Source organism: Eurytemora carolleeae, unplaced genomic scaffold (genome assembly GCF_000591075.1).
Source record: "Eurytemora carolleeae unplaced genomic scaffold, Eaff_2.0 scaffold110, whole genome shotgun sequence".
NCBI classification, from domain to species: domain Eukaryota; kingdom Metazoa; phylum Arthropoda; class Copepoda; order Calanoida; family Temoridae; genus Eurytemora; species Eurytemora carolleeae.
Window position 1 is genome coordinate 374,715 of NW_019396070.1, and position 14,869 is coordinate 389,583.

The following is a 14,869-nucleotide window of genomic DNA, read 5'->3' on the forward strand; positions in this document are numbered from 1 at the left end:
ACAGGGTTAACCAAAAAGATTGAGACATCAAAGACGACTTTACGGAATCCATTTTTGGTTTTTTCGTCAAAGGTTCAATTCGGTTATAAACTTGTTTCTTCCCTAGCAAACCCATTTATATGTCATTAAAATACTACAAGGCAGAAACCGAATTAAATCTTATGGTCGCTATCACACTGTGATTCAAAGGTCTCAAGCACTTAGTCAAAAATCGGTGAGAATTTTGCCAATTACTTCTTAAAAACCAAAGCTAACCACAAGGGCTTTATGGTGCTAAAATGTACATGTTAAGCCCAAGGCGTTGCGACACTTCAAAGTCAACCCTGTCTTAAAAAGTGATGAGACTTTTTAAAAGCAGGCTGAATCTATGTAATCACAGTCTCATTTTTGTGGGAACCCTGCTTTGCAGTCTTTCTAGATTTACTTTTTGCATTATGTCCTTCAAATATAATAATTTGTCAATTGTTTGAATTTCATCTTCAATGTTTTGAAAATTATAAATTCTGTCAATTTTCCTTTCTTTCCAGCTAAATAAATCCGCATGTCACATGTGTAAAGACCCCGATTGAAAACTACTAATTTTGAGATAGAAAACAATGAGATCTCCGTCAATGCGGTATTAATGGCAAAGGTTCAAGGGGTAATATTGTAAATCATGCAATCAATTCTTAGAGTGCCAATTGTACCACATTGGATGAAGTTGCTAGGCCTTCTTCGAACTATACCTCTCATAAGCCTCTTAGCCTCCTTTTTAGAACTTTTACACCTCTCATAAGCCTATTAGCCTCCTTTATAGAACGTTTATACCTCTCATAAGCCTCTTAGCCTCCTTTTTAGAACTTTTACACATCTCATAAGCCTCATAGCCTTCTTTTTAAAACTTTTATATCTCTCATAAGCCTCATAGCCTCCTTTTTAGAAAAAGACGAGACTTAAACACTACGTAGTGAAGTCGTAATTTCAATAGGCTCCATATACGTGGCACGGCCGATTCATTTTGTTACCCTTAAAACTTTTGAAAGATTAAGGATATATGAGATATCCTAAGTTGTTTAGCTGAAATTAGGTTAATTTTAACGATTGTCTTTACGCTGTAAAAGGACAATGAGCGAAATTTAAAAAAATGAACACGCGCATTTTTTTTACTGGTTTCGCAAATTAAAAACCAAGTTAACGATTGCACGGCACCAAAAATGTAATAAAAATGGCTCAAAACATTTTTAACATTCGTCCATAAATATTGTGTTTGTTGGTACGCCAGGGTGTCGTATCGTTCGCACTAATGATTGATCGGACTAACGTACATTCGCACAAACGTTCATTCGGACTAACGTTTTCTTTGAGGGTTAGGTTAGGTTAAGACAATTTCTGGGCCGAGCGCCGCGGCTAGGACAGGCTTGGGGACCGAGCGCCGCGGTTAGGACAGCCTAGGGGGCCGGGCGCTACGGCCACAAGTGTTACTGATCAGCTGACTTTAGTGCAAAAGTACGTTAGTTCAATCGGACATTAGTGCAAACGATATAACATCTAAGCCAGTATAAATTTATATACAGGGTGTCCCACGAAACATGACAATAGCAAGACGACTTGAAAGTCGTCTTTGGTATTTGAATTTATTTGTGACATTTAGTCTTCTATCTACTTTAACATGTATGATTCTTGAAACAATTATCACATAATTCTCCTAGCCCTGGCATTTCCAAAAAGTGGTCTGCGTTTTTTGTGCTTTCAATATTACCGGAGATATAAAGAGTTTGGTTCAGATTTCAATTTTGTTCAAATAAAAGCAAAATTGTCGAAATCTGAACGAAATTCTACATATCTCGGGCAATATTGAAAGCACAAAACAGGCAGACCACATTTTGGAAATGGCAGGACAAGTGAAATTTTGTGATTATTATCTCTAGAAATTTACTTCTAAAATTAGGTTGACAAATAAACGCAGCAAATTGTATCAAAAATCAAGACGACATTCAAGTCGTCCTGCATACTGTCATGTTTCGTGGGACACCCTGTATGTAAGGTATGCCCATCCTAATGAATGTTTACCTCCAGAATAGGATTCATTGATACAAACATATTTATTTCTTACTAAATCATCAATTTATAATATTAAATATGCTTTATTTAATTTTAAAAGAAAACGCACTAAAGGCACGTCCTGTTAGTAAAAGACAACTTGAAAACGATTTTGTACAAAATAAATGTTATTACTATAGTTTGAGTACATTTGAATAAATATTTTTTTTTTGGTTACACAACAAAAAAGTTGGAAACTGGACTAACGAAAGAGTATTTGCCACAAACTCAAGTTTCCTAATCTTTATATCTTTGCAAGTCGATGATGTAAACCATTTATTTAAAGCTCATATTATTTGATATAACGAAATAATAGTTTGAAATACGACATTGGGTTGCAAAGACAGGGAGACTTTAGAAAATCAGAGTTTGTGTCGAAGAGTAAATTCTTTAGCTTCAGTATTGTTTAACTTGGACTGAAAACGGAATGTGTACACAATTTTGATTACTAATTAACATAATAGGACTTATATCCAAAAACATTCCCAGTTTCCAAGCGTTCCAAATATTTTTATAATTAATTTTAATTCCTCCCAAAAAATTTTGGATAACATAAATTGTTTGAAGAAAGCCAAACATTTAATGACTTATAGAAATAATATCGAAATTATGAAGATATTGTTCGTAATTTCAAACAGAATGTAAAATTTTTAGATATCCCAAAATATCTGTTCATAATTTAAAAAAAATGTTCAAACTTCGAAACATTTTCGTTCTGTCAATATTACAAGCAAAATGTTACTTCGAACAGTGAAACAGAAATTATTGCTTAAACTTTCAACAAAAACATTTTTATTCCATATAGACTAATATTTGATTTAGTAGTTGATTTTGTTAATATAGCTCATGGTTAATTGATTATAGTTTACTAATAATAGAATGGTTAATACTTAATAATTAAAGATTATTAAATAAAAATGCAAAGATTCAGAATGTTCAGTTTGGTTGATCTTTTTTAGCTTCCTTCGGCTCTTCTCCGGAGCTGCCAGTTTCAGAAGGAGCAGCATCAGTACTGCGTTGAGAGCTGCAGGGTGCAGATAAGCTGCTTGAGATTGGTGTATGTGTATCAGAGTAGGAGGAACTGCTTGTCTCAGGTTTAGGGACGGACTCGCTAGGTTCAAGGTTCTCCGAGTTACTAGGTTCAATACATTCAGGCTGCAAAGCTTCCGGTAGAGATAACGGATGAGATGGGATGGATTGATTCATATCTCCGATATTCGAATCCATCCCCTGAATTCTAAACTCCGGGGTTGCAGCTGACAGTCGGAGAGAACTGAGATCTGGAATTGTCATATTCTTATAGTTTAGTTAGAAATAAATCAAAAAGTTTGCGCTTAATAATTTAAAATGCAAACTAGGATGTGAGAATGGTTAAGAGAATCAAAGGGACTGTAAGCGTAATTTCAAGTGAACCTACATGGAAAGATGACAATGTTCGATTCACAACAGTACCCTTGAAAGCTTTGTCTGATAAAGTATAAAATAGATATCAATGCTTTTAATTTTGAAAAATGATTATTTACAATTGTGGTTTCTCTATAAAAGTGACTTGCGTATTTCTACTGCGGGAAAACCTAGAAAAGCAACAATATCTTCCTAATTATTGATCGAATAAAATAAAGGTTTCAAAGGTACCGTTGTGAATGAGACATTGCCATCTTTGAATGAAGGGTCACTTGAAATTACGCTTCCAGTCCCTTTAAAAATATCGTGTTTCAATTGTGCTTTATTCAAATGGCTGAGCATCGATTTTGTCAGTTCTTCATTGTAGTTCAGATAAATTACAGTGTGTGTGGCCCAGTACAATAGAAAATCAAGTGAAGTATGAAATTGATATAAACCTCCCTCTTATTGCGTCGATATAATTTTTATAATAAAATTTACGCAACAAAATGTTGAGTGTAACCGTGTAGGAACTTAAATCTCTAAATCTATATATATTTTGCTGATCTGAAGGTTTGTATTCAATAAACTTCAAAACGGCTGAACTACTGGACTAAATATGTTTGTTCCAACTCACATGAACCCGGAAGAAGTTTAGCCGAAATAAAAAAAAATGTCTTGGTATGATTTTAATTTTGAATAGTGAAAAGAAATAATTAAAATGGTTTAAAATCTTATTTTAAAAAACCTATAGTCAACGAATAAAAAGTGCAATAAAAATAAGAATACAACTAATTAAGTTAGATTTTAAGACAAATTATCAACACTTGAATACTGAATACTTAAACATTTATCAAAATCCTACCGATCTGATCTAGGACTAGAGATGGTCTTGGCGCAATTTTATCAAGTTGATCAGTTGTCCTCTCCGAGCAGTCCCGAGTAACTGTCTCAAAAGGACGAAAATCTCCTCGTTCCGCTCGCAGCGCAGGTTCAAGAGCAAACAAGTCTACAGGGAGGAACGGAGTTGAGGGCGGAGTTTCTACAGCTGTTGCTCCGAAAGCAAACTCTATATTGGTGGAGAGGGATGAACTCAATCTATGGTTATGATTGAGAGGAAGGACTGGGAGTGGACTCTCCGAATGGAAAGGACTTGCGGTTAGAGACGCAGCAGTATCATTCTCCGGTCTATATATCGGAGCACTGGAGTTTTCCCGGGAGGTTTTATGAAGATCAAGCAATCTCAGAAGCATGAGTTCATCCTCTAAAGCCGAGTTTCTTCCTGAACGCTGAGAAAGTTGTGACGAACTCTCCGCAAATGCAGTTGAGTTTGTGGCAGAGGACGATTCTTTAGAACATCGAAACATCTCCGTACTTGCTGGTAGACTGGAGCTCATCAGGTGTTTAAACTCGAACCGAGGATCAGGATCCAACTCGGAGAAAGGGATCGGATGATCAGCACTAGCATTGCTTTCTCCGATACTCTCCTCTATCTCACTACTTTCCCCTTCACTCTCACTGGAGCTGGAGAGACGACCGCTTTCCACTGTCTCCGAGTCAGCCTGGAGACGGCGTGAGGACCGAAGACGAGGCATAGGTTGGGGCTGGGGTAAATTTACCAACGGATTTAGGTCGGACGGAGTCGGAGCACAGAGACGGGATCTAAGCTCCGATATTTGTGAAACATATTGTGTATGAAGGGTCTGGAGCTGCTGAATGTACCATTGCTGATCTCTACTTTTCTGATAGAAGGTTGGGGCTCTAACTTGAAATGTTAAGGTTAAACTATTGCTGTTGAGATATCCCTCACTAGCGAGTAGGTCCAGGCGGAAAAACCTACAATGATAATTGTGCATTAAAGAATTGATTTTTTTGAATAAAATGAAGTCGAATTTTTTGAACAAGAACGCCTGAACTCAACTTTCAGTGCTTAATCCATAAAAAACCGCTAACTGTTATTTTCGCGGTATCTTTTTGGCCGAGGCCAAATTTTTGGGATCTTCTAATTTCTCAATTACTATTTTAATAAATTAATTTTCTCGATGATCTTCATTAATCCCAACTGACCTGTTGTATCCCCAGCACTCCCCGACCTCGAAGTCTGACGCAAACTCCCGGACAATATTCTTATTTGTATCTCGACCATGGTGAACCATCTCAACCCTGTACTCATACTTGCTGGTTTCAGGGAGCCCAGCACTTAGCTCCAGGAACACGGAGAGATAGTTCCCTCGTACCACACCGTTCCCATCAGGGTACACCTTAATATAGGATAGGTTATACAGTATACACTGTTCCCATCAGGATACACCTTTATATCGGATAAGTTATACACTGTTCCCATCAGGGTACACCTTAATATAGGATAGGTTACAATATCAACTGTTCAAATATTTTTTTTTGCGGATCCGGATCAAGAGAGCTAAAATGTTGCGCATCAAGGGAATCTGGATCCGGATCCTAAGCACTGACAAACATAATCTCCGTCATTCATTGATTTAAACTAATAAATAAATTTATCTATCTCCGCCACACAATTTAATTATCTCCGTCTTTACCTTTAGTCTCCAGCTGAGTCCGTTTACATGTAGTGGCGGAGAGTATACAGGATCCGCCTTGCTCTGCAGGGAGGAGAAGTTCGTTAACGTAAAGCTCTTCTCGTCGTACAGGGGTACAATCTCAGACTGGAAATGAGGCTGAACCTGGAACAGTTTCGTAATTTTTAAAACGTTAAAGGATTTCAATTTCGATAACAGGATTAATTCAACTGTTCATGAAAACTGTTTAAGCTTAATTTTTGTTGTTGCTAGAAAATTAAGAGATAAAAATCAAAAAAAAATTACCTGTGCAGTAGCAAAGCTTGGAATTGGTTTTTTATTTGCTGCAAGGGCGAGCTGCAATATTTCTCCACTCTTAGCGATAAGCTGGCCCTTGGTTTCAGTAGAGAGCTGAGACTCAATACTAGCCAGCAGCTGCTCAACCTGCTCTGTCTCCTGGTTCAATCCGTTCTTGTGGGACATCAAGGTTTGGAGCTTACTCTTGAGCTGGGAGTCCAACCTGGCGATCATAAGCTCAACCGCGTTCCTTATCTCACGAACTCGTTCATCCTTGGCGGCACGAACACTCTCAACGTTCCGTTCGACCTCCTGTCCTAAAGAGATGAGTTCCATCAACCTTCTCCTGAGCAGGGCCACCTCCTCTCTTACCTTCCCAACATGTTGGGAGTAAATATCATCTAGAGGTTTAAAAGTATGACCGGAGTGGTTTCCTCCCCACAGAGCGCACTGATGACAGATACAGATACTACACGTCCAGCAGTATACGCTCAGCTTCTCCTGGTGTAGTTCACATTTATCCTGGAGAGGGCGTCCGTCTCCTCCTCCTCCTCCAACACCAGCTCCTCCTACATCCTTGACAACATTCACAATGAATAAAAGTGTAAACAGGTGAGTCTTTTTCAAGTAAGTATAAGAAAGCATTCATTATAAAACATAATCTCAAAAGTTTTCGCTTAAAATGGTCAAACTTTATTCTTCTTTTTTTACATTTAAAAGCCGAGGTCAAATTTAATGAATAGGGAGAAGTAGTTGAACCAGGTATGGCTAGTTGAACTACTTCTAAAGTGCACTATCAACAACACTTTTACCTTTAAATTATCCAACTGTTGGGTGACCTCCTCTACCCAGCGGCAGTTGACCAGTTCATGAATATGCAAGGAAGCGCGGCAATGCGGGCATTGAGATCTCTGCTCAGTTAACCAACGTCTAGTAAAATAATATTAAGAATTCTTCCAAAGCATATTTCAAGCTCTAGATTTAAAAAAAATAGTTTCTCGTTTTAACGTGAAATGTTTCGAGTAATTTTGAATAAAAAACCTTTTTGCTGTGTTCATTGAATATTGACGGTTACAAAAAGAGTATAAGCTAGTATTTTATGTACTTTGTACTCTTTACCTCTTAACAATGTCAGTCAACTGGAAGATCCTTTGAATTTTGTTCTTTTATGATTATTGTACTCTATAGAGCCAACTTGGTATTAACTAATAACTAGTATTAACTAATAACTATTCTATTATATATTCAATGAATTCAATCCTTTGTACTTTCAAAGTAATGTTTTAAGCCATTAAAGGGACTGTCAGCTTAATTTAAAGTGACCCTAAGTTCAAAGATGACAATGCCTGATTCTCAATGGTACCCTTGAAACCTTTCTATGATCTATCATGTGAAATATAACGTCGTTTTATAAGGTTTAAAATTGTTCACTTTCTAAATGTTTTCCTGCAGATATCTAATTCATACTTGACCATGCTTGATCAAACAAATCTTTTAACTGTACGATTGTGAATCGGGCTTGCTATCTTTTCATGGAGGGTTACTTGAATTATTTCACTTACAGTCCCTTTAATCCGAAGATTATTATGATTATTAAAGGACAACCCTCCATTGATTCAGGGGGGGGGGGGATAATACGCCTCAAAACTCAAGATTCCTGTTTAAACTGGATTTCAAAATAAACTAAACATGGCGAATTCCTAAAAAGACGAGATGGTCTATTTGATGAAACCTAGATAGATTTTAAAAATTGGGCGTGTCTGTTTTAGTTCACCTGATACACATGTAGCAACAAAGCTTGGAGCAGTGAGGGCAGAGATGGGCGTTCCTTAACTTCTCCATACAGATAAAACAACGAAACACTTCGGCTAGACTCTCCATAGTCGGCTCTTCTCTTCTTTATTAAACAAAGATTAATCAACTTCATATCGTATTTTATAAACCGCATTGAGGAATTGAATCTTTGCCACGAAGCCTGAATTTCTAATCCAAATATCTTTGTAACCCAATGTCGTAGACCTTAAATGTTTCGAATTATAAACTCTGTTAGATCAAATAATATAAAATTTTAAATTATAAAGGTCGTCTACACCATCAGATTGCACAGATATAGGGATACAAAAGTTTTTAGTTTGTGGCAACGACTCAATTCCTTTGTGTGCAAAGTGCAAAAGTTAAAAGCTTATTTTCTAAAACTAAATGACTTTTGAAGACTTACTATAGGAAAAGTTTCACAAAAGGTAAAATTGAGGTGGACAATTTTTCCTAAAACTTTAAAAATTATGTATGATTAGCTATTTCTTCAAGAAAAACATGTCCAATTATGTGTTTTCAATGAGGTATAGTAAAATTACCTTCTAACTGGAGCAGGACTCTCCCCTGAGTTGCTGGACGGACCCGGAACAGGGGGCGAGGAAGGACGAGGTTTATCCTGGTTCGGCATTACAACATTTTATCTCTGAAAATAGATCAACAATAATTTATCACAGTTTAGGTGGGCCTGACATTTTTCTTCCCATGGCAGTCTGTAATTTTACATATGAAAAAGAAATGTTTGAAGGGACTGCTCATATATTTTAAGTTTCTTTACCATCTAGGGCCGTTTAAAAAAAAGTCTAAAAGACATTTATGAACTTTCTAAATATTATTAAAGCGCATTGTAAATGGATCCCAAAGTAAGCTTCATTTTAAATAATGTTGAGAAGACTCGAGTATTAAGGTGAACCTAGAGGTATTAAGGTTAGCTAGAGATCAAAGTCAAAATCCAAATCTAAATCTTGTTCCATCTCCAAGGTTGAGTTACTCTGGAGTAAGGGATCTTTGGAAACCTTCTTAATCTTACTCATTAGAGAATTTAACTTATCAGAGGTCAGTTCGTGTTTGGGTTTTGTTGTTGAGTTGGACTTGAAACTATCTCTGGGTATCGAATTAGCTCTAGAGATGTTTACAGAGTTGGAACTAGGTTTGATATTAGAGCAAGGATCGGTTTGTATTGAACAACTATTTTCTTGCGATTGTTGATTGAAAGATGAGGTATCTGAATTATTCTCTAGGACTAAATTAAGTTCGGATTTATTTGGACTCGTATCTAAATCTTCGGACGAGATTTTCTTCTCTTTCTCCGTCTCCGAGTCGTCAAGTTTTGAAAAGGATTGGAGTTTCTTTAAAGTTTTCCTGCTCAGAGTAGTAGAACTTCGTGGAGATGGAACTCTTGGTACTCCAGGAGAACCCGGAGACTGGGGCTCATCCTCCTGAGAGATTCCAACTGCCGGAAACCTTGGGATACAGGATACATCCGCTTCGAGCTCAGGAGGAGACAGAAAACATGAATCCTGGATCTTCTTTTTAACACGTGGCATCACTTGAGTAGAGGTTATTACATCAGCTGATTCGCTTTCAGAGCCTATGCTCTCGGATCCAGAATCTCGTTTATTCGTCTTTTTTTCTTCTGATTTTTTTCTCCGCTTCTCTTCTCCTTTCTCCGATTCCTCCTCCGAGGAGATGAAAACCTCCGGCTCCGGATTAAAGTTTTCGTTCTTATCTCCTGTCTCCGCCTTTTCCTCTGGAGTTCTGACCCGTCGTTTTCTTTTCTTCTTGTTAATCTCTATATCTGGAGTAGGATAGGAGGGTAACCGATTGATCTGAATTGCTTTCATCACTTGGGACAGGTTCTTATCTCTCTCAGTTCTCGGAGGAACCTGAGTTTGACACTGGGATGCAGAAACGGATCCGGAGCAGGATTTTAGTCGATCTATCCTGTCTTTCTCCGCAACCCAAAGATGGTGAAGGTTCAGTCCTGTCAGGATGAGTTTAGCCTGTGTTTTGTATTCCTCCAAAGGATCCAGGGGAAAGGTTGTGTGTAAAGCGTTCCCTCCCTTGACAAGGCTGGCAGAGGACGAGGTTGAGCACTCGAGGAGTAGAACTGCACATACAGCATCCTGAACCTGAACCTCATCCCTGCACATCAACCTAGCGTGCCCCTGGGCCAACCTGATACAGCTCTGCAACAATCTAACCGTGGTCCTAGCCTGGTCCATGGAGTCTGTGTTCCTCTGTCTCTGGTAGTAGTTGGAGAGGATTAAGTTTGCTCCGGGTCCCAGAAGTGGGGAGAGCTTCTTAATATACGAGAAATACTCCTGTATCTTCTCAAAACTCCAAATGGGTTTACTCTCCGGGGTTTTCTCCTTGAAAGGTTCCTTCCCCTCTAGGATAAACGAGGAGACGATCATGTCCCACTCCGGGTTCTTAGTATCCAGGAGAGTTAGAACTAGATCAAACCTGGAGAGAAGCGGTGACGCAATAGCAGTATTCTCACTTATAGATTTCTCCGGATCGTAACTACCTATAACAAGAATTATTTTAAATATTGTAAAACAAAAACTCGTCTCGGTTTCCAAGTTTGCAATAGGCTTCTTAGACCAGCCTTTTTCAAAACAACATATCTGCTTTGTTTGAAGATATCATCCATTCGAGATAGAAGACGATAGTCTGAAAGCAAATGAGAGAAGGAAGTCAGATATTTAAGTGAATTCTTGAACACTCCCTGTAAGTGAATTACCTGTGGACAAAACATCTCCAGTATTTTGTTCCTACCGAGCATATCTAGGTTCTGCTCCCAGAACTTTTTTATCTCCATCTCTGTCTCCGGGTTCACGTTGCACTGCAACTTCTTGTCATTGTTCACCTACACATAACAGGGTTAAAGGAAACATTCGCGCAAATGAGTATTCACTGTTCATGGAAAATAAAAACGGTTTCAGGTTCATTTTTTGCATGTAGTGTCCAGTAGCTTTGCTGAAGAGAAATCTTTTTTTACTCTCGTGTTACAGAGGTCTAAAAAAAGATGGTTTTTATCAAAACCTCTAAACAGAAAAATCGGGTAGAAAAAGTACCTATTCCTAAGTGGTTGTATTTAGTGACAACCATCAATTTCTCTTTAATTAATAACAAATGGTGATCAATGATCTGTTGTCTCTGAGATCCATTAAAAAAGCCGAGTTCGGAATTTATGAATAGAAGCACCCTACAATACCTGAACACTAATCCCCTGAATTACAAGATCAATCTCAGTTCTATCGTTCTTCCCTTTACCCACCTGGATACAGGTTCTAAACAGAACTAGATAATATCCTGCTCCATATACTAATGGATACAGGTTCTAAGCAGAACTAGAGAGAACTATTTAATATCATGGAAAAAGATACCAAACGAAGAATCAAAAAATACTCCCAGCAAAGTCTATTTTTACCTGTCCGCCTCTTTAATACCACTAAACTCGTCAATACAGCATACTCCGCCATCCGCCAGTACTAAAGCACCCGCCTCTAGATGCCATTGTCCTCCTTCTCGACTGGCCGCTACGGTTAGACCAGCGCTTGTAGAACCTATTCCAGTGGTCAGGACGGACCGATGACTTATCCTACTCCCATACTTCAGCAGCTGACTTTTACCAGTTCCTGAAAACAAACCTTATGAAATCTAAAAAAAATACAAACTTGAAATTGAAAAAAAAACTCTTTAGTTTAACTTCTAATATTAGTAGGTGTGGTTCTCCTCTACAATACTCTACACCTGGATCCCCTACTAGGAGTAGGTGTGGTTCTCCTCTACAATACTCTATACCTGGATCCCCTACTAGGAGTAGGTGTGGTTCTCCTCTAACCCTACTCCCTCCTGTATCTATCCTCTCTACTCCTCCTGCTAAGGTGACTGCTACAGCAAGCTTCACTAAGTACAGACCATAAACCTAGGGGAAAAAAATTGAAAAAATTAACCCATTAGTGACNCACGGCACTATGCCAAGAAAATTGGTTTAAATTTAAGCCGCGGTTTAAATATGGTTGGTTCCACTTAAAATTGTATCAAATGTTTCAAGATTTAAGCCGGCCCTTAATTTAAACCGGGTTTTGGCAGATTTAAACCGCAGCTCAAATTCTTTAAATTCCATCTCTAAGAGATGTTTAATATATTTTTATGCTTAAAATATCTTCTAGATAAAACCTTTTCCGAGGAAAATAGAAAGTTTTTATAATAAAACATTTAATATAAGTTCTTACTTTTTAAAGCCACAATTCTAATCCAAATATTCCCCATTAGGATTTTCATCACAAAATCTCTATTAATTTCCATTTCTAGACTCTAAATTTTCTAAATTCTCGAACCTATGAGTAGAATATCGTCTCCAGGTTTGCAAGAATCTACTAGATCATCCTCCAGGGTTACCCAGACACTGCGGGGTATACTACCCAGAGATAGGTTGGAAACCTGCTCCTGGATCTTAACCTCCTACAATATACAGGTTTATGCATTTCATAATTTAAATTTAAATTTTAGGGGTGTGAACTATATAATTTCTAGAAAAAAATCCCCACAGCCTCCCCCCCCCTCTTTTAAAATTCATTTTTACTCCGCAGAAGTTAGGTGGACATTTAATTCAAGGTTTTAGCATAAAATTAAAATTGTGGGCATTAAAGAAACAAAAAGAATGAAAATTTTTCATTTTTTTCCCCACATATCAACAACAAAAATCCCCCCTCCCCCCAGGGAATAATGTGACTCTTAAAATTATATACCCTGGCATTTCATTTAACGTTGTGTAAAGGTTTCTAACCTGATAATCTCTACAGTTATCTCCTGTAAACTGTTCCTTGTCTTTAAACTGGAACCCGGAGCAACCATCCGGGTTGGGACATAAGGACGGAGGAGAGAACTCATAGTACTGGACGTAATCAGCCAGGACAGAGAACTGATGCATACACTTTGTACACTCGACCAACTTACTCTTAGTTAACATCCGCGGCTGCGTTGATTTTGTTATAGTTCCTAATATAAAATAAATGATCCAAGTGCTCAAAAAATATATTTTTATAATTTTGGGAGAAAAAATATTTATTTTGGGATCAGTGGGTTGAAAAGAATATAAACATCACTGAAATTTAAAAAATTTTCACTTGGTACCTAACAAAGAAATAATTGATCCCACATCTTCACATTTAGGAACAGAAATCTTCTGAAACTCCGAAACTTGAGGAAGGGATGACAGTCGGAGCCTGACATTATCTTTTAGAGACAAATTCGACCGTTCCTTCTAAACAATCATGGCCTTTAGTTAAAGTTTAATGAGAGTTATTTATAGAGTTATTTTCAATTAAGGAAGGTCATCAACGTTCCGACAGTAAACCTTAGGTAAATTCTACTTCGTTTGAAAACGTGAATATCAATAAACTTGCCATATAGAGCTTTTCTAACACGCGACTTAGGTATTTTTATTACATAAAAAAATCCGAGTTTTACCAATGGAAGATAAAAAAGCACGAGATCAATTCATATATATGAAAAGAGAATTCTGATGTGTTAAAAGATTAAGGGGGTTTGCAGAAAAAAGATTATGATTTGAAAAATTGATAATAATCACCTCTGATTGTGACGATTCTTCTAGAACACTGTCCAGAGCAATAGCAACCAGTCTATCAAGCTTAGGGAACCATTTATCAGGATCAATCATTAGATTCGTGAAAACTATATCAGATAGATCTAACAGTTCATATCCGTCAATGTAGAAACAAGGACTTTCTCCAGACAAAATATTAATTAAATCTGTTCGTCGTTTTTTCAAGAAATGGTCAAGCAAAATTCGTTCAAACACTTTGTATTTTTTTCCTTGTTTCTCCATTATGATTTTGGTAAGATCCTCCGATAACTGAATTGATAACTTATTTTACGCCTGATTAGTTCAGAGCTCAGAGTTCATGGTTTGTGATTTTAAAAACAGTTTTCACTTTTCATCCTTCAGAAAAATAGCAGACATAAATCGTCTTTGTTTTATTGGTAGAATGCCGAGTTAAATGTTTTGAACCCTGGAACTCCTTTTCTTATATTAAAAAATAAACAATATATTATACATAGATAAAGAAAAAGAAGATTTTTTTTTTAATGAGGAAAGGAAAAATTCTATTTCTTTATTGAATGAAAAATTTATTTAGGAATTTCAGTGCTCTTTACGCAATTCACAGCGGACTAAATCAAAAAAGAAGAATTTTTTTCTGTCAGTGTCAAATAAAGTTTAAACAAAATGCTTGAAGCCATGTAGATTTTTTTCTTTCATTATATGATATATAAAAACAACCATAAAAAAATTCTAAGTGTTTCTTGTCCCTCTTTATTTAAACACTGTGACTACATGCTCTTACATTAAACAAAATTGCGGCATTTTAAAGCATTTGCGCTGCAAATGTGTAAAATAAATAATTGACACACATTTTTTCCTAAATTCTAGAGTTATTAGTCAGAAATTAGAGAATGTCAAGCTGAAGTGAAACTTTGGTAAATTATTCGCTAAATGTAAAAACTTTCCTTTTTGTTTGCTAGTAGATATATTTTAGTAAGAATTTACTTTCTCTTCGCGAGCAACAAGTTAGGTTATCCGTTATTGTTCTTAAGCTTGCGATAGAATTAAAACGTTCTTAAGGATTTTATTATTTTTAACATCTTTGATATTTTTGAAATGCTAAACACAAATTTTATTTCGGTGTGAGGCTACAGATGTCTTTAAAAATTATAAGAGTTTATTAGTT

At 36.8% G+C, this 14,869-nt stretch overlaps 2 protein-coding genes and 1 long non-coding RNA gene across 4 annotated transcripts; all 3 read right to left on the reverse strand.

Annotated features, from left to right (window-relative positions):
- Positions 1 to 2,854: 2,854 nt before the first annotated feature.
- On the reverse strand, positions 2,855 to 8,759 carry LOC111712049 (E3 ubiquitin-protein ligase TRIM37). 2 transcript variants are annotated; one of them, XM_023486568.1, is made up of 9 exons: positions 8,651 to 8,759; positions 8,071 to 8,193; positions 7,109 to 7,226; positions 6,306 to 6,872; positions 6,021 to 6,164; positions 5,530 to 5,723; positions 4,328 to 5,298; positions 3,000 to 3,359; positions 2,855 to 2,961 (listed from the first exon to the last, which is right to left on the reverse strand). In XM_023486568.1, the coding sequence occupies exons 1-8, from the start codon at positions 8,737 to 8,739 to the stop codon at positions 3,016 to 3,018; spliced, it is 2,550 nt and encodes an 849-aa protein (XP_023342336.1). In that variant the 5' UTR covers positions 8,740 to 8,759; the 3' UTR covers positions 2,855 to 2,961; positions 3,000 to 3,015. The 2 variants fall into 2 exon arrangements, with proteins under 2 accessions (XP_023342336.1, XP_023342329.1); XM_023486561.1 differs by having other exon boundaries at positions 2,855 to 3,359.
- LOC111712122 (DNA helicase MCM9-like) lies at positions 8,756 to 14,118 on the reverse strand. The gene is given in 9 exon segments (XM_023486662.1): positions 8,756 to 10,638; positions 10,890 to 10,980; positions 11,329 to 11,404; positions 11,545 to 11,752; positions 11,919 to 12,089; positions 12,353 to 12,581; positions 12,907 to 13,118; positions 13,254 to 13,383; positions 13,711 to 14,118. Coding segments are annotated over 9 exon segments (2,973 nt in total). The 5' UTR covers positions 13,969 to 14,118; the 3' UTR covers positions 8,756 to 9,040.
- Positions 10,925 to 11,393, reverse strand: LOC111712065 (uncharacterized). Its single transcript, XR_002767378.1, has 2 exons — positions 11,329 to 11,393; positions 10,925 to 10,980 (listed from the first exon to the last, which is right to left on the reverse strand). It is a non-coding gene; the product is annotated as an uncharacterized LOC111712065 (long non-coding RNA).
- Positions 14,119 to 14,869: the final 751 nt, after the last annotated feature.

Bases quoted from the DNA above. Each gene is read 5' to 3' on its own strand.
- LOC111712049 (XM_023486568.1), bottom strand. From the start codon at position 8,739: ATGCCGAACCAGGATAAACCTCGTCCTTCCTCGCCCCCTGTTCCGGGT. The intron at 7,227-8,070 runs GTGAACTAAAAC...TTATTTTACTAG, and splicing joins TGTTGCTACATGTGTATCAG to ACGTTGGTTAACTGAGCAGA. The intron at 6,873-7,108 runs GTAAAAGTGTTG...AATGTTGTCAAG, and splicing joins AACAGTTGGATAATTTAAAG to GATGTAGGAGGAGCTGGTGT.